This window comes from Falco naumanni, chromosome W (genome assembly GCF_017639655.2).
Source record: "Falco naumanni isolate bFalNau1 chromosome W, bFalNau1.pat, whole genome shotgun sequence".
Taxonomy (NCBI): domain Eukaryota; kingdom Metazoa; phylum Chordata; class Aves; order Falconiformes; family Falconidae; genus Falco; species Falco naumanni.
In genome coordinates, this window is record NC_054079.1 from 22,105,361 (window position 1) to 22,127,355 (window position 21,995).

Consider the following 21,995-nt stretch of genomic DNA (forward strand, 5'->3'; position numbering starts at 1 on the left):
CATTAGTACAAGTTTTTATATCTTACAACGTCTTTCATTCTGGTTGCTCCACAGAAGGAACTGCAACCTGAGCTTTTTAACACAAAAATTTCAACAAGAACATCTTTCTAGTTTAGGTCTCAGGTTTTTTTTCCCATCCTTTTCTAGAGCCATAATCAAAGATCAGGTGATGTTAATCCCGCACTCTTTCTAGTGCTAGTACCATAGGATACCGAGGGGGTACTAATCCACAGTCCTTTTGCCACTCGGGTTTGTCCTGGAGGACAAAGAACATGTCTGCATATGATACTTTGTCCCATTTTCCCTCTCTCCTCAGAAACAACATTAATCGCAGGAGAGTGTTATAATCTAACGTTCCTCCCTCCTGAGGCCATTTCGCATCACTCCCCAATTTATACAATACAAAGGCCACCACTGATTACAATATTTAATCAATTTCCTTCTATTTTCGGTACCACCATGTCCTACGATATCACTCCAATGTTTTAATATACAACCCAAGGGCGATTTTTCACAGGGCTTACTCTTTCCATTTCCCATTTTACAATTTTAATTACTTTGTTTTTCTCCGGCCGCCTTAGCCACCCAAGGTCGGAAACACAGATAGAGCTCCTTACTTGTTTTGCACTCAAACGCACGTCTCAAGCACTCTTGCACTCACACTCAGTCAAAATAATTAAGCTATACACGGAAAATCAAAATGCGCATCTCAATCACACCATTCACACTCTCCGGGCAGCCCGCAGTCACACAAGCAGTATGTTATACGGTACCATGCACTTATGTACAACTTTTAGGAACACTGACAGTTCACAAAGTATGCATTTCAATGAACAATTGCCAAAAAACAAACAACAAACAAAACCCAATTTTTCCTGGTCTTAAGCAGAGTGTTAAGTTTTCCGCTATTTGCCACGAATTACCAGAATATTATTATTTTTCAACATACATTTCATAACTCCAAGTTTTGAACATGTAACAAGACAACACATAGAACAAACAAGACACAGAGCGCTATTTCAGTTGTTATATTCTAGGAATTCCCCAACTCTTAAGACAACCCAATGGAAGTTTTTAGCTTCCCCCTTTTTTCCTACGCAAAAGTTTCCCTTTTACTTTTGCTAAGAGGTCCCTCTTGTTCCTGTGAGATTCCGCCTTATTCCGTCCCGCCCCCCGCTTTCCGTCACGAGGCCTCCGGGCTTTTAGGAATGGCAGTAACCTCGGGTTTGCTCGATCTGCCCTCAAGATCGCTAGCGGCCACCCCTTGGTCAGCAAACCCCCTCCCAAGGTACCTTTCCTCCTGGGGACTACGCTGCGCGCCGGACGTCTCCGTGCGTCTCACCAGCCGCCCCGTTACTAAACATACCGTTTTATCCGCGGATCCAGGGGTTCTCTTCTGCTCCCGGGTGAACAGCTGAGAAGAGGAGGCTCCTCCGAGGAAATCTCCCGGGGCGCGCCTAGGAGCGTCCGCTCCGCAGCTGGTCCCTCAGCCGAGCAGAAATCCTCCTGCCTGGCTCGCCAAAACTGACGTGCGGAATTAGACTCTATAACTCGAAAGTTATAAAGTAGGTATGTTTATTGCGCGCAGATGCACGGGGGATCGCTCCTCCACAAGCGTGCATACCCGAAGTGACGAACCATCCCACATTTATACAATGAAACAAATGAATATTCAATTAACGCCTATACATATTCGTTACCTAAACCCGGCTTCGTATGTTAATTAGCTTATCAGTCCGTTTCCTGGAATGTGGTGGTCTTGCAGGTTTGTAGGTGATTCATGTTCTTGTGACCATCTGATCTTCTTCAGCAAGGAAACTTAGCACTCCCTCCCTCTAGATAGCATTTGAATGTCTCTCATCTTCTCTCATTCTCTTTTAAATAGCCCCTTTGTTAGAGAAAGAAGGGCAGGCGTCTCCCCGTCTCCCCTTTGTTAGAGGAAGAAGGGCAGGCGTCTCCTCAAAAACTGTAGTTGTCTCCTCAGAGCTGTGTGCCTATGTGACCAGACACCGCACCCATGACCAGTCACCATACCCACATTCCTGAGTAGACATATACAATCACAATCGATGTCCATTGTCCCCATTTCACACTATTTCTCCATATCAATTTGTTATTGTAATTTGGTTTTACCTGTGAGTAGTTTACCATAGCTTACTAGTCCTAAAAGCGCTGGTTAATGTTTAGGGGACTATGGCTTGATAAATATGTTTATGTGAGTCTTTATTCAGATTTTAATAATTGTACTTAAGAAATCAGTTTAATAGCTTTACTCAAATAGGAATATATCCCAGATTATGAAATTTGCCTAAATTCCAGCTTTAAGCAGGGCACTTGAAAGAGTCACTACCAGATTAGTGTATTATTTTAAATTTTTTTGGATCATCTGCTAATCTAAAGAATCACGGTCTCTTTAAATACAAAGGACATAACTGAGATGTACGTGTCTATAACTCTAACTGGTTTATATTTTGGTGATATAGTGGATCTAGTAATAAAAATGTGAAGAAGGCTGAAGTACTCTGTGCCATTTTTGCCTTGTTTTTCACGGGGAAGATAAAAATCCATAGGACCAGACAGTGGCTGATGTGGTGTGTTTGGAACATTGTGGTGATGGGGGGGGGGAAGCTCCCGATGACCGTGGAAAGTCCAGCATCTGAAACAGCACAGGCTGGGGGACAGCAGGCTTGACAGCAGCTGTGCAGGAAAGGAGTTGGACATCCTAGTCAATCAGAAGCTGTGTCCTGTGGCCAAGCATCACGTGCTGGGCTTTGTCAGCAAGGCTGTAGCCCGCAAGTCAAGGAGAGGAGAGGAAGGATTACGAAGCTGCACTGGAGATCTAAGATACTTTAGTTTGAATGAAAAAAATGAACACCTCTATTTTATATTTTACTGGTCATTGTGTCTGGTGAAGCATGCCTTGCTGCTCTGGTCTGTTTGGGTACATCTTCAAAGAGATGGTGACTTAGGGGCGTGCGTAGTGGTTTATCTGCCATAGGTGATGAACGGAACAGCCGGCATTATTTAGAGGGAATACAAGCGACTCTATAGCTTGGGATACTAAGTGGCACCTATCTGGGTTATGGAAAGCAACTGAAGAAGAGGGGCTTTGTGACTCCAAAGATGTGAGTGGAAGTAACTTCCTAATGCACTGCAAATGACAGTGGTGCTGTGTTTTGCACTGCAACTCTTACCTTATGAAAAAGCAGGAGGGAGGGGAAAGATCCTTTCATGCGGGGCAGATAATGTGTCTCAGGTCTTTTCAGGAAGGTATTTTGCCATATACTTCCATCTGTGTATTTGTCTCTGATGGGTAATTTGAAATCAAAACAAAATAAATTCAAGTATGCTGTTTTGTATGTATGTATGTGTACATACACATACACCCCTACATATGTGCAATAACACAAACCCATTCTTTTATTGCATGTTTGTGGGAAGGAAACTGGGGTTCTGGCACTGGGATTAAGCAGGAAGAGCTCTACTCAGTTTGATGTTTCCATTTTCCAGTTTTCTTTTCTGCAAAACCAGTTCATTCTGGAGAGGTATAAATAACTAGAATGTGGGAATTCTTTTGTAATGATTCACCGCATGCTTTTTGACCATTTGTCAATGGTACAATGTTTATTTGCTACTGTAGTTTGTCATCATTGATGCAAAAAAAATTGTTGATTGTTTACAGACAATAAGTGAGTTTCTGTTTTTGCAGGGGATGTATTCAGTGTTCGCCAACGATAGAGAAGGGTTGTTCTTTGTAGATTGAATTCTTCAGCTGTTAAAATGAGCTTGTGGTATTTTCTGAAAATGAAGATTTTAATGAAGGTGTTGTGGTACCATAATAAAAAGCTAGAAGGAAAGAGGTAGTTTGTTTTTTTTGCTCTCTTCCAAGGTTTAATACTAGATATTACTAGTACTGATAGTCTACTAGATAGAAAATAAGAATTCTCTTTCTCTTAGATAAAAGTTTTGAAATGTGAATATCTGTATGCCTCTAGAAAGTATTTTGCTGTTAATGTTTTCAGTGCTTTCGTGTTTTTCTGCATGGAGAATATAAGTAACCTAAGGTATTTTATAACAACATACAAAAAGTATTAGCACATATGTCCTATGCATTCCATTTGAAAATTCAACTTAAGTATGTATTTATAGTCTTGTCGTTTTTTACAGGTTTTATAAGTAGTTTGGCAGAGCATTAAACTGACTGCAAAATTTCAAGGAACGATTTTGTGCTATGGTAGGGGAGCTTCTATATTTATTCAAAAGTGCAGCTGTTTACATTGACACAATCAAGTGACATGTAAATACTGTGATTTTGTCCCTCAACTGGGAGCAATAGGAAATGAAAGAAATGAGATTATGTTGCTTATTGGCATTTTTACTTCTAGATTTTTCAGCTCTGAAACTATTGGTGGATTGCTTTATTAACCATTAAAATTTAGTTCATAGATTACACTGATCAAATATGATTTACTGCCATAGGAAAAAAAAACCAAACCAAACAAGCAAAAACAACTTGGAGGAACTCTGGTCAAACTAGTGTTTTTGAGATTGCTCTTAAATCTGTGTGCCTTCTAGCCAGGGGGGTGAGAGGAATGCACTGTGTGTGGTACCTGCAGGGCTGTGGCTGTAGCATCTTTCAGGATTAATTTGGGCACAGTTTTGCATTTCTAGCCCACTGTGGTGGAGCTGCTGAAGGGAACTTTTTGTAGGTAGTGAGGGAAGAACACTTTGTAAAGAATGATTTACCTTGATTGGGATTCAAGTTCTTTAATATATATAAAGCAAAGAACTTCCCATCTCTCCCCACCTTTCCCAGTGTGTCCTTTGTTTTATTTCATTATAAAAATTGGGTGGTAAAAGAGTTAAATGGGTATTTTTCTTTGGTTTTGGAGATATTTTTTTTTGTTGTTTGCATTTTTTTTTTTTGTATTGCATCTGGAGACTTTATGTTTGTTTTTCACTATATAGTTCTGATTGTTTCACTGTAAGTGATTTTTGGAATCGTAGCCCTTTAGTAGGGTCACTGTATTCTTTAATTTTTTTCAATTATTTTATGGTTCTGTATTGTGATCATCCAGACAGAACAATTGATCCAGCATTGCATAACAATTAACACTACATTTACAGGTGTGTTTTGCAACTGCTAGTTTCAGTGTAGCTTGTAGTGTATTGCGATAGATTAAATGCTTAATTGATGCTCTTTATTCTTGCTCAGTAAATAACGGCTCTTAATAAAAGAAATAGTTCTGAATGAAGATAGTGGAATGGGATGCAAGAAATGAGTTGGCATAAAATGGCATGTTGTAGTAAGTGATATTACTGTTTTTATGATACGGATTTTGTGAAAAAGCACAATACATCTCTCACTTTTCCGAAGTCTGAGGCTTGGTGCGCCCAGCTAGCCCTGTAAGCTGTTTTAGTTTGTAATACTTAGCTATTCATTATTCTGTTCTTGCTGTCTTCCCTTCCCCCATTTTTCCATGTATGTTACCATGTTCGATTTCTCTGGCTGCTGAGTTTATTTGCAGTAGGAGTATAGGCAGCAGTTGTAAAAATTAATAAAAAAAATTGAAGAAATTGCATGTAACTTTTATACAGATGAGAGATGACATTAATTTATGTTGAATGCCATGTAGTATAGTAAAAAAACAAGTGTTTTTAAATAAAAGAGATTTTTGATGCAGAAAGTACTTGTTTAAGTGTTGTGGGAGTCACCACTGGGAGTACCCAGGGCAATGTAAGATCAAAAAGTCAAGTTTGTTTTTGGTGCGAGCAAGATCTCTGTGGTTGCCTCTTTATATCAAATCTGAGTTTGGCTCAAAGGAGTGACATTAAACCATGAATGATAGCTTTCGGTGGAACTGAAGATTATTAAATTGAGGTTCCACGACTTCCATGGAAATCTGGAGCTCATGCTTGTGCCTCCTTTGGAAAAAGGGCCGGTGGGATTGTGTTGTGGTGTCTGGCAGCAGCTGTGCAGTGGGTCAGTGTGGCTCTACTAGTTTGCTAGTTGTCTGATTGGAGTACCCTGGGAACACAGGGGGAACTGTGGTTATCGCAGTGGGGAAGGAAGTGGAAGTGGAGTTGTAATGAACCTTACTTAGATTCAGGATGACCTTTATTTTTCCTCTGTCATAGTTCACAATTGTTTTCCTTCTCCTGAAGTGCTGTAAAACAGGTTTACATATCTGTGAGCAAATGCAAATGTTGCTGGATTGCTCAAGCTAGAAAAATATGCATGTATCTATAGAAAGACAGGAAAATACGTGTTTTTGAAAAATTTCCTAGGTGACTCCTGCCTGTGTTTGGTGTGTTTATACTTCTCTACATCAGAAATTCTGCTCTGGTTTGAGCTGCGTTAAGTTCAGAACATAAATCCCCACAAGGTAATACATAGGGAGTGTTTATTTATTTAACACAACCATTTCACCCATTCATTTATTGCAGTGCTTCGAGCAGTAACTTCCCATGACTCAAACTGTTACTGCAGTGAAGTAGTGTAACTCCTACAGCTCTGCTTGAATCCAGAATAAGATACCAGTAAGAAAACATCAGTCATTCTTGATGTATTTTCTCAGCCCGATGGTTACATGGTTGTTTCTGAGAGTGTAGTAGGAACTGGGATGGATCTTGTGTATGTCTGACATAAACTTGCCATTGGTACAATTGAAATATAACTTAAATTCTAGCACTTTTATTTATTAAATGGCAAATATACCTCAAAAGTGTACCCAAAGCAATAACAAGCTCAGTTGGCTACCTGGAAAGCAAAATAAAGTGTTTTATTTAAGGGTTCCTTTTCCTGCCCTGGCCTGTCTGGTGTTCTCTGCCACAGGGGTGCAGGCAGACAGACAGCCCCTAGTGCGGCTGCTTGCATCCACCCTGACCCAGCCAGAAAACTTAAAATGCACTGACAAATTCAATATAAGCAAACTCAGATTCAAGGATCATACATTATAAAACATTCAAGTGGTTGGCAAGCTCAGAATGTTGCTAACAAAAACAGTGGTTTGTTTTGGCGTTTAAATCTTGTGCTAATCCTCCTAACTGTTTTCTTTATTACTACAACTTGAGTTTGTATGATGTTTTTCTCTCTGAAGTTATGATTCAAACACATTTGTTGTTCTCTCCCAATTATTAAGAAAATTTTGGCTTTGTGACAGATACAAGTAACATGGAGAAATTTTTGTCAATATGTTTCTAAGATACTAAATGTTGCTATGAAGATAGTGTTGCTTCTGTTTTGTGTTGGGTAGTGACCAGAATCTGGCTCATGTGACAAATCATGGTGATCGAAACTACCTTCGGATGTTCCATAGGCACATCTAGTGCTGCTGTAGTTCCTCAGCAGGCTCTTCTGTTGGAGTAGCTGGTCAGTTGTTGCTTTCTATTTCAATACAAACTAACTTTTAAAAAGAAAGAGGAGAAAAGGGGGGGGGGGGGGGGGAAAGACATTTTAGGTCCACAGATGAACGTCACAAAACTTGTCAGATCTGCAGAGTCAGCATATCTGGCCGCAGTCATACTGCGGTGCCATAGAGTTTTACTTGCGGGGCTTTTTTCCCTTGCCCTGGGTTTCAGGTGTGAGGCAAGGCTCCCCAGCAGCCCGCTTGTCGTGGTGCCGTGCCACGCTCCCCTCGTGGGACCTGCCGTCGGCCCATGGGACAGCCCTTTGCTCTGCAGCTTGGAGCTGGCTGGGGTCGGCGGGGCTGGTGCTTAAGGGCTTGTGGATACTGGGGAGGGAGAAGGGGGGTCAGTTCTCACAAAATCAACAGCATCAGAACGACTGGATTACACAGAGCTGTCAGCTTTTGTGCAGAATAAATAAAAGCACAGCCTTTTACTGAGTAAAAGGCGACACCGTGGATCCTGAAGTGCCATAGCACAGGGTGTCACAGAACTAAGTCAGTGCCTGCTTGTCAAGTCTCAGTCTCTAAATCCCTTCTGTTCCCGTCTGGGATCCAGCTCGTGGGACTTGGCAGCAGTGGAGAAATGAGAGAGTGTAAGAAGTGGCCTGTACTTGCTGTGCTTCTTTCTTTCCTAGCTTTCTGTAGTTCCAAATAGCATTGATAGTGCTAGTAAAGATTATTTTTTTTTCCCTTCAAACCACATCTTTTGCCATTGCATGTTCTAATTCCTTTTTCATCACCCCATCTAAGCAGCTTTTGCTTGCATGTGGCTCTGCCTGCCATCAAAGGCACTGATATTAGAGAAGTGATGCTTTGAAAACATTTACCACTCAGGCCTAGAAACCAGAAACTGAAAGGTTTGAAACTAACTTATATGTCTTAATTAGGCTATTTCTAATTAGCTTTTGTTTGGTTAGCCTCTTTAGATGTGTGTGTGAAGTGGTATGAACTACCAGAGTAAGAGTATAAATTAAGGAATGACATTAACCTTGAAAATGTTTTCTAACTCTGATTTCACCTAATGCAGGATGCTACATATTCCAACACAACTATCTATTTGAAAAAGCTGTGTTGACGTGACCCTGTTCTAACAGAACAGGATTTTTGAAAAGTGTGTAGTTGTCCATAGAAGGCTCCAGAGCCTATTTTTGACTAAATGTAGTTGCATTTACAAATGGGGATGAACTCGTCTATCGGACATATAATAGCTGCTGCGGTCCCATATTTGTTACTTCAAAATTATTCTAAGAAGAGTGATTTTGACAAAAGTACCTCTGTGTGTAGAGTTATGTGAGTTGGTACCTATATGTGTAGGGAAATGCCACTTTGAAAAGTGTCTTTTGCAAAATGTGTAAGAAATCAAAGTTGTGAAGTTGTAATATTACCACAGGGTACTGTATTTTTTGAGTGACTGTTTGAAGAATGTTATTTAATCTGTATGTGAAGATGAACACATTCCCTGATGAGAGGAGAGGTGAGATTGTGTACCGTAACTTATTTGAAGAATGACATATATAGTTACTATGTTTCTTTTGTATAACGTGTATGAAGTCACTTTAGACCTGCTGAGACCTAATATTTATTATTTTGATTAAATTGACAGGTGTGAGAGCAAAATGGCAGGAAACAGCCTTGTTTTACCTATTGTCCTGTGGGGCCGTAGGGCCCCCACGCACTGCATATCCACCCTGCTGCTCATGGAGGATGCCTCAATGATTGTCACGGGATGCCACGATGGGCAAATATGTCTCTGGGACCTTTCTTTGGATTTAGAGGTGAGACTAAAGTCCATATAATCTTAACTTGCTTTGTGTTTGAAGTGTGTATCATTGTTGCCAGTGTGATTCTTGTTCTTCCATACGATAATATCCATTCTGGTCTTCAGTTCTTTCTATGCCCTCTTTGCTTGTCCTTTCTTCCTCCCTCTTGTGAGGCCTGGGTTGACACTACATGCTTCCTGTAGCAAGTACCTCAGATTAGGAGGAGAGGTTTTTGCTCTTGAATTTTGTTGCTGTCCCTGCAGTAAATTTTTAAAGTAATTACTTCCTCTTTTCTGGAGCTGCTCTAAACTAGTTGTTACTTCCAAGTTTAGCTGCTTAATACTGTTTTGTGAAAACAGATTCCAGTCATCAGAGGACTTTCTAAGGTTATTTTATTTAATTTTTTTTCCCCATGAAAACTGAAAGAGAAGAAAGGCTAGTAGCAGAGATAAAGATGAATAATTGTTTTATGCCAGTAATGGCCCTGGAGTTGAAATCTGCAAGTTTCTATTTTGAATATGATCTCACACTTTGTCTTGATATAAAGAGTTTTAAACTCTTGGAATGGAATAGCAAAACAATCCTTTATTGTTTAAAAAAAAAAAAGGCAGCATGTCTCAGGAAAAGTTTATACTGAATACCTAAAAATCCTAATGTCTGTGAGTTACCCCCATAAATTATGTTTATATCTGGTATATTTAAAAAGAAAGAACAAGAGAAAGCAACTAGTTCTTTCTAGAAAGGACAAATAAAGGGCAAGGGGTTTTTATCTTCAATCTATGCATGGACTTGATATCAAGTTATTTATGAATATATAGGGTTGTGAACTGTACTTGATTGGGAGAGGAACTGTTGTCGCAGTACAAAGCAATTATTTTTTTTATTCAAATTGGGCTGAATTCAGTTTATGATTTAAAATATCGATAGCATGAGTTTGATGCAAAATGCTCCCTCCCTCCAATTTGCTTTATTAGGTAGAAACTTTTTTTCCTCACGTACTGTAGCAGCATTCTGTGTGAACTCTTTCAAGACTGTATATCTGCTGCTATCCTAATTAAACGTGTGTGTATATATATTTTAACACTTATTTATATAATACATAAAATGGAAATCTAGAGTATGTGTATTCTGGTTAAGTAATAGTGCCTATATTGTTTTTACTTCATGTTTTATTTCCCTGATTCTAGATTAATCCCAGAGCTCTGTTGTTTGGTCATACAGCCTCAATTACTTGTTTATCAAAGGCCTCTGCTTCCAGTGAAAAGCATTATATAGTGAGTGCATCAGAAAGCGGGTGAGTTTCCTGAAGATTTATTAATATGCAGATCTGTTAAAGAATGGAAATTGAGGGTAGAGGAGAGATCAGGTTGTTTACATACACGGTATTTTTTTACTTAATAAAACATCTGTAGATATTGCAAATGGTGGGATGTCTCCACTGTAGATAGTGTGGTGTGAATTTTGGATTCGTGGCCTGAAAGGGGCATAGGGAAGTGCCAGAGATCCTGGAGGGCTTCTTCTGATACCTGGTGTTCCTTGGGAGTCAGCAGCAGGATGCCACGCGGGTGTATGTAAAGCAATATGTGGAGCACTGGATGCAATTTAAGTTTGGATGGGCGGTGAGATGCATGACATGGTTTCCTTCAGTCAAGGCACTTCTGTCATCTTTTTGCTTGTATGAATTTGTCAGGTCAGTTGACAGTAGATCCATATTTTGCTCCTTTTTCTCTGCTTATCCAAGATCTGTTTCTTGAGTGAAAGCAAGCTTGAGTTGTAGCGTAGCTCCTTGGCAAGAAATGATTACTAATACATATCTTAAAACTTGGAAATCTGTTACACAATTTATCTATATTTCTGTTGCGGTGTTTCATTTTTATCCTTAAGAAAAAATATGCCAGCAAATGCATTTTATTTCTTAAGTGGTTTTATTTACTAAACAGAGCAACTGTTTAGGGGGAAGGGGAAGGATTTCTCATGCAATTGACATCATCGGTGAATGCAGTCAGGTAATTTAAAGAAAAAAGAGCACCATCCTCTGCAAGTTTTAAATAAAATATACTTTATACACTCATTTTTTGGGCAAATTTATTGAAAAGATACACAGTTTGATAAACTACAGGTCAAAGCTTTGGGGCCAACTAATTTTGTCACTCATAACTCACACGTGTTATTTCCTACCCCACCTCTTCTCTTCCCATCCTCTGCCTCAGGCTGAGTGCAGAATTTTTGGTAACCAACTATCCTCCACTGGGCAAGCACTTCCAGCTGGTGAAATAACTTGTTCTGCTGTGGTTTCATGCTGTAGCTTTTGCTGTCTGAATTCAGTTCCTCTCCTGCTGTGGAGAGCTTTTCCCCCATGCCCCTCTGGAGCTGGGGGCCAGGTTGGTGCAGCCAGTTGGGCAGCGCAGCGTAGCTCAGGCAGGACAGGGAAGAGGATCCGGCTTAAAGAGCTTGCAGAGACAGGGAGCCCCTGTCAAGACAGCTTCCATTGCTTTCTCAGGAGGCCTTCAAGGCCAGACAGTGACTTATCAGAATTGGCTGTGAGCCCAGGCCAGCCCCTGCGAGTGGGGAGGATGCATTCCCCGTATCCTTATATCCACACTCCTACTCTGGTTGGCAATATGTAAGAGTCCTCATTACTAGCAGTCTAGGAAACGGGCCATGTACTTCTTGTTCCGATAGTGTCGTTCTGGAAGGCAGGAGCTTCCCCCCACCCCAGAATATGAATCTAGTTTTGGTTCAGGGAGTGGGAGTAACTACTGTTGTTATCAAAAGCCTGGGATAGCTTCTGAGTTTCTGAGCAGAGGTACAAGCATTTCAGTAACAAATGAATAATCTTCCTCCATGACCTTGCATTCAACGAGATGGGTTGCCCTTCACTTCGGTCCTATGGCAGGCATCTCATAATACTGCTGACTTTGAGCATCTTTTTCTTGAGTCTTAACAGCACAGGGAGCGCTACGTATTGAGGTGCAGTATAGGTCTAAAATGGATTAGCTCTCCTTGTGGAGACAGTTACTTTTATTCCATAATTAACAGTATTTTGGAAAGAAGTTGTGATTACACATCATAATATTCCTTCTTAAACTAGTGAAGGTTTGGATTTAATCTGGTATGCGTAACTTGTTTTTAAAACATACTTTTTCACTTTGCCTTTTCAAAGTTTGCTTTGAAAATGTAGCATTTTTAGTTCAGTTGTCTTTCATTAGGTGAAATATTTAACTTGAAAGTATTTGCAAAGGTATTTCTTCCCAAAGCATCAGTCTGTTTTTGAGAGTTGCTTTTTCATTCATGTACAGAACTTACTGTTTGAATGTCAGACTTCTCTGTTATGCAAAACAAGCTTATAAAAGGAAAAAGAAGTTTGTGAGTCTGGGTTTTTTTGTTTGATTTGTTTTTAAAAGGCTGTTTACCAGAAGATGGCCCTCCAGGCTGAGGCCTACTTGGTGAGATGGGGTTGAGGAAGAAATGCCTTAACCTCTGCCTGTATAAATGTAGCTGGCCAGGTATAGGTCTGTGATGTATCCCAATAAAATAAAGAAGTTTTTTGTCTGGAAAAAGCAGGACACAATATGACTGCATAACCTTTTTAACATGGGAGTCAAGACTAGAATGTGTCAAAACCTTTCTATTTTTCCTTGCGCTGATTTCAATACTAAGTAATCTTTTTGCCTTTGGATTTAGAACCAAAAAATGTTTTCATTGTGAAATTATGTATCTGATTAAAAAAAAAAAAGGGGAACAAAAGGTGAGAAAGCAGCTGACAGGTTCTGTTATGATTAAATTTTCATATAAAATTTTAAAGCAAGTTATTTTTATTATTTAAAATACTATAATTGGGGTAAATGCCTGCTTATTTGAATGAATTCATAAAGGTAACTGTAATCTTTGCTTATAAGACAAGTCAGAAGTACCTACTGGTACTATTTATGATTTGTTGTTCAGTGCTGAACAGTACCAGGTAATGCTTCTGCCTCTTACCAGCCTGGGCCCTCAGAAAGACCTGCAGCATTCACTGCTGTCTGGCATAGTTCTGTAATACTATTTCTTTCCTCACAAATGTGGGGAAGGCAAGCTAATCTTTGGGTGACTTAAGGGGTGCAGTAGGAAGGGTATTAATGGCTTGAAACATTTGTGAGAGAAGTGAGAAACTCTCAGTTGCATACTTGCGTTTATTTTATTGATTGTTTGTGGTGAACCTTGGCATTTCAGTTGTTTTCCTTTATCTTTGAAGGGAAGAAGAGGTTGTGTAGACTCAAATAGAAGGATTGGAAATTCAAATTGATTTTGAGTTTCCTTTATTTAAATACAATTCATATAGTCACTAACAAAAGGTTCAAATAGTTGTTTCTCCCAATGTAAATGATTATTTTTTTTTTAAAATGTTTGGAAGACTGAAATATTTTCTGTGTGATTTTAATCTGCCTTTTGTATTTTAGGGAGATGTGTCTGTGGGATGTGGATGATGGGAGATGCATAGAGTTTACTAAACTAGCCTGTACGCATACTGGCATACAGGTTAGTACTTGGAGGTCCTATTCTATATTGCGAAGGATGGATAACTATAATTATCAAAACAAGGCTATCTTATTTCTTTTTAAGCTTAATAATGACATCATACACATACTGAAGTGTCTCATAAATAGTTTATGCTGTGTCATCAAATGCCTTAGGGCTGGAAAATCTGTGCTGTGATTCAGCATTTGAAAAACTGTATCCTATTTAATGAGAGAGGCTGGAAAGAAAGAAGGGAAAGGAGAATGTTTTCGGAGGAGTACTGCCAAGGGAGATGGGAGTATGAGGGATGGTCTTGGCAGGGAAGGCTGAGCCAGGCTCCTGTCAGCTATAGGAGCTAAGTGTATGGGGTAAGGATTGCCTTGGGAAAGTAACTCTGCAAACAGCTCCCCTCATCAGTGCAGAGTAGCAATTTTTAAACATATAGCTATGCTTTATATTTATAAAATTACGGGGTTTATTAGAAATGAAATGGTATGTCTCACAGAGTATAACTTCTGTATTTTGTTAATATCCATTTAGTTCTATCAGTTTACAGTTGGGACTCAGCGTGAAGGGAGGCTATTATGCCATGGGCATTATCCAGAAATTCTTGTTGTGGATGCTACCAGCCTTGAAGTTCTTTATTCTTTATTATCAAAGATATCTTCTGACTGGATCAGCTCCATGACTGTCATTCGATACAATAGAACACAAGGTAATTATTTTTTTTCTTTTATTACAGCTTTGCCTGCCTGTAAGAGAAGCACTTTTTTTTTTTTTCAAATTTTTCAAGAACCTGGGAAGGAACTAGTATGTTACTACTTGTGATCTTGGGCAGCATGCAGCAAGCTTTCCAAACCTTTCCAGAAAGCAAAGTATATGTAGTTGTTTCTAGTCCCAGGAAAAGAGGCTAGTTCAGTATCTATGCAGTATTGTCTCTGTTGCTGTTCCATCAAATGGGAGTTTTGGCTCTGGCTAAAAAGTAACTGCTTCCTCATCAACCAAACCTAAAATCTAGCCAAATCACTCTGTGTGTGCGCTTGGCAGGATCCAGACTCACCTAGTAAATAGATTCAGTTCTGTCATCTTCAGCGTGTGCATGTGCTGAAACCTGAAGGACAAAGAACCTTCCTACAGGAAGAGTGGTTTGTTGTTGGTTTTTTTTTCCATGGTGTATGAAAGTGTTCCACTAGGGTGATAACTTGTTTTCTGTTCAAGATCTGAGGAGTTCTGGAGAGTGCTTTGATAGCGAGAGCCTGGAAACTGGCATAAGACTGAAGGAAGATGTGTAGTATACATCAAGAGCATTTGGCAAGATATACATTATAATTTTTTACAAGATATATACGTATTATGAGTATTTCTTGCGATTAGTAGCTTTATAAAAAGCACTGTCATAACACTTTCAAAGGTATTATTGTAGGAAATATGTTTAAGGAATGTTCTGATTAAAGTACGCAATAGGGTTTAAAAATCTGAAGACTGTTGAGCAGGGGTCCTCAAACTTTTTAACCAAGGGGCCAGCGCATGGATGCAGTGGCAGGCAGTTATCTGCGGCTGCTTGGTTCCCCCCCCCCCCAACCCCCGGCGGGGGGTGGTGTCTGTAAATACCAGGGGCTGGATTGAGGACCCTGGGGGGCTGTACCCGACCCACAGGCCGTAGTTTGAGGACCCCTGCTGTAGAGGGAGGAACTTCTGAAAGTAACGACAGTCAGTATAGTGGAGAGGTATGTGAAGTAGGCTCGTGTTCAGTAGTGAATTAGGTGACATGGTTTGCGGTGATACCTGTCCACACTCTGTTTTGCTCTGCTAGTTTGTGTTAGTTTGCTAGGCTTTAAATTCTGGCAGCTGAGGCAGAGGGGTGTCTCATTCAGGTTTTCCTGTTGTGGAGACTATAATTCCTAAGAGGTTTAGGGAATGCTAAGGAAGAAGATCCTAACAAAAGGAGAGGCTTCTATCTCTAGTTAAGGCGCACAGCAGTTGTAAACTGAGTGTTCCCAACGTCCTGGAGTGGGAAAGCTGCATTGCTCTCCCCACATCATCTAAGTTGCTGAAACAACTGGAAGTGAACTCTGGTATTGTTTCCTGATACTACCTTTATTTTTATTTTTTGTTTTGTAATCACTTTTAACATTGTAATCAATAAGTTACTCCCTGGATTTTGGTCTCATGCTAGACTTGTCTGGTAGGAACAAGAATGTCTAGCAAGTTCAGCTAGCACTTGATACGCTTTGATTTTTTGTGAAGGTAATAACTCTCATGGAGTAATTTTGCAAAGATGCTCTTTGGGAGCCTGCAGCCAAGAGATGTGCGGGCAGCTGTACAACTAGACTGTGCTTCCCATTAAAGTTCAGCGTCCTTGCAGACTGGTGTGGGCAAACAGCTGGGCATAAGCAGCAAATCTCTCCTTTTGAGAGAGGAACACCTTGCCTTTGGGGGAGAGTGATGGGACAGCCTGTAATGTCTGATAGCAGTACTAGAAACAACTGTGACTTCCCTTCCTCCCCATTTAATTTGAGCCCCGAGTATTAATTGAGAGATGTAAACACAGCCATGGAATCTGTGTATACATATGCATATGTGCTTCTGGAATACCACTTTGCAGATAAATGTTTGATTTTGAAGCAAACACTTCAGGAATGTTTTGGTAAACTTATAATGTTGAGGTACTCTCAGTATATTTTTGTACTTGGATATGCACAAATGCACAACAAAATGAAGATGTCCTTGTACTCCTCAGCCTAATGTTTGTTTTTCCCCAGAGGATACTGTTGTAGCAGTTTCGGTGACAGGCATCCTGAAAGTATGGATAATAACCTCTGAAGTTAGTCGGATGCAGGTAAACAAAGGCTTCTGAATTAATGATATTTCCTGTTGAGATGAAGGAGAAACTTCTAGTAATCCTGTTCCCTGTTCTTTCAGCTACTTACCTAATGGTATTATGGTTTTCTTCCTCTTTTGCTATTTGAAAATTGACTTTAATCCTGCTTTATTGATTCTTCAGGTTATCAGCAAAACTCCTAATCTTTCTCTTGTTTGACTCGGAGAATTAATTTCAAAGTTAAGAGTAGAATAATCTCAGAATTCTACAAATCCTTTTTTTTATTTGTACCATGTAACGATTTGTGTTAATATACAAATATTCTTGTTAATACGCAAATGCTTTAATTTTTCCCTCCTCTTTAAAAGTCCTATTCTTTCGTGAAGTCATCTTGTACTACATTACACAGGAGTTTTGAGTTCCAAAGAGCATTTAGTAACAGAGATTGCTGCAGTAATGTGTAACTTTCCAAAATGATACGGATGCTGTACTGCATGCGTAACTTTATTCAGTACAGGCAGAACTTATATATGCAAGAGTTTGCAGTATAAGTACTCGCTAGTTGAAAGAGATGATGCTGCTAAATACATGTTGACTGTGTATAGTACAGATAGAAGAAATAAGTCAGAGTGAGCAGCTTGCCCTGTACTGCATAGGGTAAGTGTATGTCTTTTAATATGGTGGTGGTATTATAGAAATTACTTTATCATAGTACTTCATTTTTTTTAAGGTTAAGTTCTCCAACTGCATTTCTTATGCTCTTAAAATATCTGTGCTCTTAACAATTTTCATTATAGTCTATTATATCATACTATATTGTTATTAAATTTAGTATTTAGTGTTAAAATTTATTATTCAATGTAGTGTTTTCTTTGAGAAAAGGAAGATGGAGAGATGCCTGAAGGGTTTGCTGAGCCAAGAATAGTTTTTTTACAAATATTCATTATTAGGGATTAGCTATAGCTCCCTATTTTTTGGCAGTTCTTGCCTTCCTGTTTACTAAGGAATAAAAGTCTTAAAGGAGATTTGCTACATGTCTCATAGCAAATTAGGTACTCGCAGAAACCTCTCGTAAAAGATATACCTTATTATAGATACACTTCAGCAACTATGGAAAATAACCTTGTGGTATGTAAATGAACTATTTTTTAATGAACTTGTTTATTTCCAGGATATTTATAATGCAAAAGCAACACAATTTGCATTAGCTTGGAAGACCTTGCTTTTGACCCCATCAGGGAACAGAGGTGGTATTCATGTTTCTTTGTTTCATAGTTTCAAACTTGATGAAATTGTTTGCTCTCAAAGAATTTTCTGGAAACCCTTGTCATATAGCTAACATCACATTTAACAGTTACACTTAAAGGCACTAGTGAAGAGTGTTGGCTATTATGAAAGTAAGAAATGCAAAGGCCTAAATAAACAGGAGCTTATCACAGTCTAGTCTATTTTGGGGTATGGGGAACCTTGAAAGAATGAACTGTGGGCTGACTCTGCTTAGTTTCAGCTGATGTCTGGATGCAGGCTAATTCACTGACAGTGATGATACTAAATAGGCACCACTAATCTGTTCAGCTGGTGAATTTGTTAGACTTAAGTGACGAAAGAGGATACCACATGCTCTTGCAGATATTCTTATGAGGAATAATAGAATAAGAACTGCTACGAGTATTTGGTTTTTCCTTAGAAGTTGGCCATCTGATGTCTTACGAAACAGCATAGTCCCTTTTCTATCACATGGTCTCTGTCATGTTCCTAAGTCCAATTTGAGCAGGAAAAAAAAATTATCAGCTAGGTATTTCCTTGTTATCAGATTTCCATCTGTATGTTGCTCTTTGTAGAGACTTTCAGTTTCAGATGCAGGTTGCTGTCACACTGAGCACTTAAATGGTTTCTGTGTAGGGCAGAATGCTTATTTCCCATCTTGAAGATGAGGAAATAACATTTCAGGAAAATCCCAGAGATCTGTAACAGAGTAAAGAGTTGTGATCTAGGACATCTGAGTCCCCACTTCTGCCTTAATTGCCCGGCTATCCTGATTTTTGTCTGCCCTGTCACGATAAGGTCATTTGTTATGAAAGTGGAAAGCCCTGTGAAATCTGTTGAAGTGACTGGCATTGCAGAGGACTCTCTCTGTAAGTCTCCTGTTCATACCCGCAGCAGGGCACCTGCAGCCTTCTGTTGTTTCAGCCAGGTTTTTACAACTGTCAGCTAAACTGTTCAGATGATGAATGGCATGGCTGTCCCTCCTTCCTTCAAGGTATCCCAAGTCACAGGGAAGATGGACAGTCAGTCAAAATGAGGATTAGTTTGGCAGCTAGTTCGTGTGTGTTCTGGATCTAGACAGCACCGGTGTCATAGATCAGTCTGGTACTGGCACTCGGTGGAGGGCGTTTGGCCATGCTGTTAAGATCCCGTGCTATCTGAGAGTGCTAGATTGAATGTCAGAAGAACGTGGTCAGCAGTGATTGAATCTTAACCTCTGGCTAGGGGTCAGTCTACAGCTGAAAACTTTGAGACGTGAGCATGCTAGTGGAATGAGGAAGGGAAGTCTCGTGTATTCAGCAGTCCGGCGCTCTGCCTCCACTGCTGTGCTGGTCGCTACTTGCACCCGATTATGGCTATATACATATGCTCTCTAAATAAAAGTGATAACTTTCTGTCGGTGTCATTTTTATCTGCCTCTACAAGCCAATTTCTTACCTATCACTTCTTCAGTTCTGCTTTTCTGCACATTTGCTACTCTTGTATTTGTGACAGTCTGCTGACTTGACTGTCACAGGGAAGATGGAATTCAAGATGTGATATGCCCATAGGAGTATCAAAATAAAATACTGACAAGCTCATGACTTGAACAAATTTAAAACCATAGAAATGCTTTTCTTGAAGATGATGTTATTACAGACGGTAATAATGACGCTATTTAATTTCAGATTTATAATTTTAAATTAAAAGCAGTTAATGTTGTATGTGTTTGCTTGTTTTTAGGATACAACACCAGTATTTGAAGAGGAGTCAAAACCTATATATTGTCAAAACTGTCAAAGCATTTCTTTCTGTGCATTTACCCAGCGGTCGTTGCTGGTAGTGTGTTCCAAATACTGGAGGGTAAGGCAAGCTAGTTGAACACCTGGCTGCTTTTCACTTTTCACGTAGAAGCTGATTTAATTAAATTGCTAGTAAGACCTTTAGGTCAAGATGCTCCAAGTCCTTTTAACATGTCTATATTGAAACTGAAATTAGCTGCTGTCTGGGCATTTTAATCTGTAATTGGTTAATGACAACAGACTTCTCTGTTTCTTTTCAGGTTTTTGATGCTGGAGATTATTCCCTCTTATGTTCAGTCCCCAGTGAAAACGATCACACCTGGACTGGTGGTGACTTTGTGTCAGCTGATAAAGTGATTGTATGGACAGAAGATGGACAAAGCTTCATATATAAATTACCAGCCAGGTACTCAACAATGAGATACTCCCATTTATTTTTTGAGATAAAACCATGAGCAGCTGTGAAGAAATATTGAGTGTCTTTGGCTTTTTGTTTTGTTACAAGAGCATATGGATGTTGCAGAAACTAATATTCTGTGAGCATATTTTAAAGTGTGTCCCCTAAATGTATGACGTTGAAGGAACGCTCAGTAACTTTGATTGCCTCAGCCAAGATTGCTTTGCTATTTTCCGATATGACACTAACTCTTTTTCACTTCCTAATGGAGCTGAGTGTTGGGAAGAGGTGTGTTTTGCTGTGGAACAAGTGTCATAAATTAAAATATAATTCAAGTATTACCTTAATGATGTCCAGATAAGGAAGAAATTATTTTTGCTATGTGGAGTGGAATGTAAACGATGATTGTATTATTCTGACAGAGTACTTTTTTAGACCATTAAGGGAAGGCATGAACAGCTGAGTGTTTGCATGTAAATGTGAAAATACAAAAATTATTTAAAATTAGATATCCAAGAGGTGTTAAATAAATGTAGAATGGCGGAAGTAAAATCAAAAGCTTTTCTTCTGATATCCTGATGACATGCGAACACCTCTTTGCTCTGGGTAGAGATGCAGTTATGTCTTGGAGATTCTTGAATATTCTCACATAAATTATGCGAGAACTCCTTTCTCACCCTCTTATGTGATTAGAGTACAAGAATGCAGGCAGATCTATCTCGTGATCTGTCGGAGGAATCCTTGGGTCTGGTGTGTTTTGGTTGAGTCTGAGGCCAGATGTATTGAAGTACAAAACAGACCTAAAGCCAGGTTTTCTTCATTCTTTTTTCCTTCAGTTCTATATGTGTGGGGAGGATGAGCTTGACACATTTGGAGCAGTTATTAATTGACAAAGAATACCCTGTACATTAAAATTAGAGTAACGATTGTGCTATACACTGTATAAACATTACATTTTATCCAGTTGTTAAGGGCTTGGGGGTTGATTTTGCTTACTATTACTTAATTAGCATGTGCTGTAGTCAATCACTCTACTAATACAAGGGTTTTTACTCCTTTCTCTTTGTTCTTAAACCCTAGCTGTCTACCAGCTAGTGATTCATTTCGCAGAGATGTGGGGAAAGCAGTAGAAAATTTAATTCCACCTTTATTGTACAGTGTGTTGGACAGAGCAGATAAACAGGTAAAATATATTTTTTAATGAGTTTTTTTTACAAACAGCGTTTCTCCTTTAGAGAATTGAAGCATGCATACATGATGACCAGTTCTTCTTTTCCAAAGTTAGGCCTTTAGGATTTCTTCTTTTCCTAGAGTAGATGGTACAATTTCTCTGCTGTTTTGTTTGGTTTTCAGATAAATACAGAGGTTAGTCCAGAGGTCCTCAAACTTTTTAACCAGGGGGCCGGTGCACGGATGAAGTGGCAGGCAGTCATCTGCGGCTACTTGGTTCCCCCCCGACCCCTGGCGGGGGGGGTCTGTAAAAACGGGGGGCTGGATTGAGGACCCCTGGTTAGTCTCTGGTCAAGTGAATCTTCAGTTTCTATGTACTGACAGTTTATCATTCATCAGTACCTGGAGAATTAGAAGTCAAGTCATAATGTGCATGGTGTTTAGGCAGTAGCTGAGCAAGAGCCTTTGGAATCACAGCTTTGAATTGGAAAGTTTAAATCCTTGCAAAGTAAACAAAACAAGATTTTGTAGACCACGGTCTTTTTTTGAGTTGTGCTTCATTTTTATATCGTGGTGTGAACTGTATCTGCTATAAACTAATATATCTAGGACTGCTGTATGATGTATCTAGCACTTCTACCTATAAGCAACTGTCTGATTTATAAATGCTGTTATTACAAGACTATTGTAGGAAACACTTTTTTTTATCTTAACAGTTTAATTTGTTGCCAAATTTGGATATTGAAACACTTAACTACTACTTTTTTTTTTATGTTGTCAATCGATATTAAAACTTTTTTGTTTCTGTTGTGGACCATGTTCCTCACTGAGTAGTGTAACTTCAGCTCACCTTTGCAGTTAGAATGTTAACAATTTTAGAATATGCACACACAG

General features: G+C 39.3%; 1 protein-coding gene across 7 annotated transcripts in view; it reads left to right on the top strand.

Annotated features, from left to right (window-relative positions):
• LOC121080461 (WD repeat-containing protein 7-like) overlaps window positions 1–21,995 on the top strand; it is a 142,274-nt gene that overhangs the window by 10,247 nt on the left and 110,032 nt on the right. For all 7 annotated transcript variants that reach the window (XM_040578479.1, XM_040578483.1, XM_040578481.1 and 4 more), the window contains exons 2-9: window positions 9,013–9,184; window positions 10,357–10,463; window positions 13,609–13,687; window positions 14,207–14,381; window positions 16,429–16,505; window positions 19,476–19,595; window positions 19,795–19,940; window positions 21,012–21,114. In XM_040578479.1, coding sequence (XP_040434413.1) covers window positions 9,026–9,184; window positions 10,357–10,463; window positions 13,609–13,687; window positions 14,207–14,381; window positions 16,429–16,505; window positions 19,476–19,595; window positions 19,795–19,940; window positions 21,012–21,114 — 966 coding nt within the window. In that variant the 5' untranslated portion in view covers window positions 9,013–9,025. The remainder of the gene's footprint in view (window positions 1–9,012; window positions 9,185–10,356; window positions 10,464–13,608; window positions 13,688–14,206; window positions 14,382–16,428; window positions 16,506–19,475; window positions 19,596–19,794; window positions 19,941–21,011; window positions 21,115–21,995) is intronic.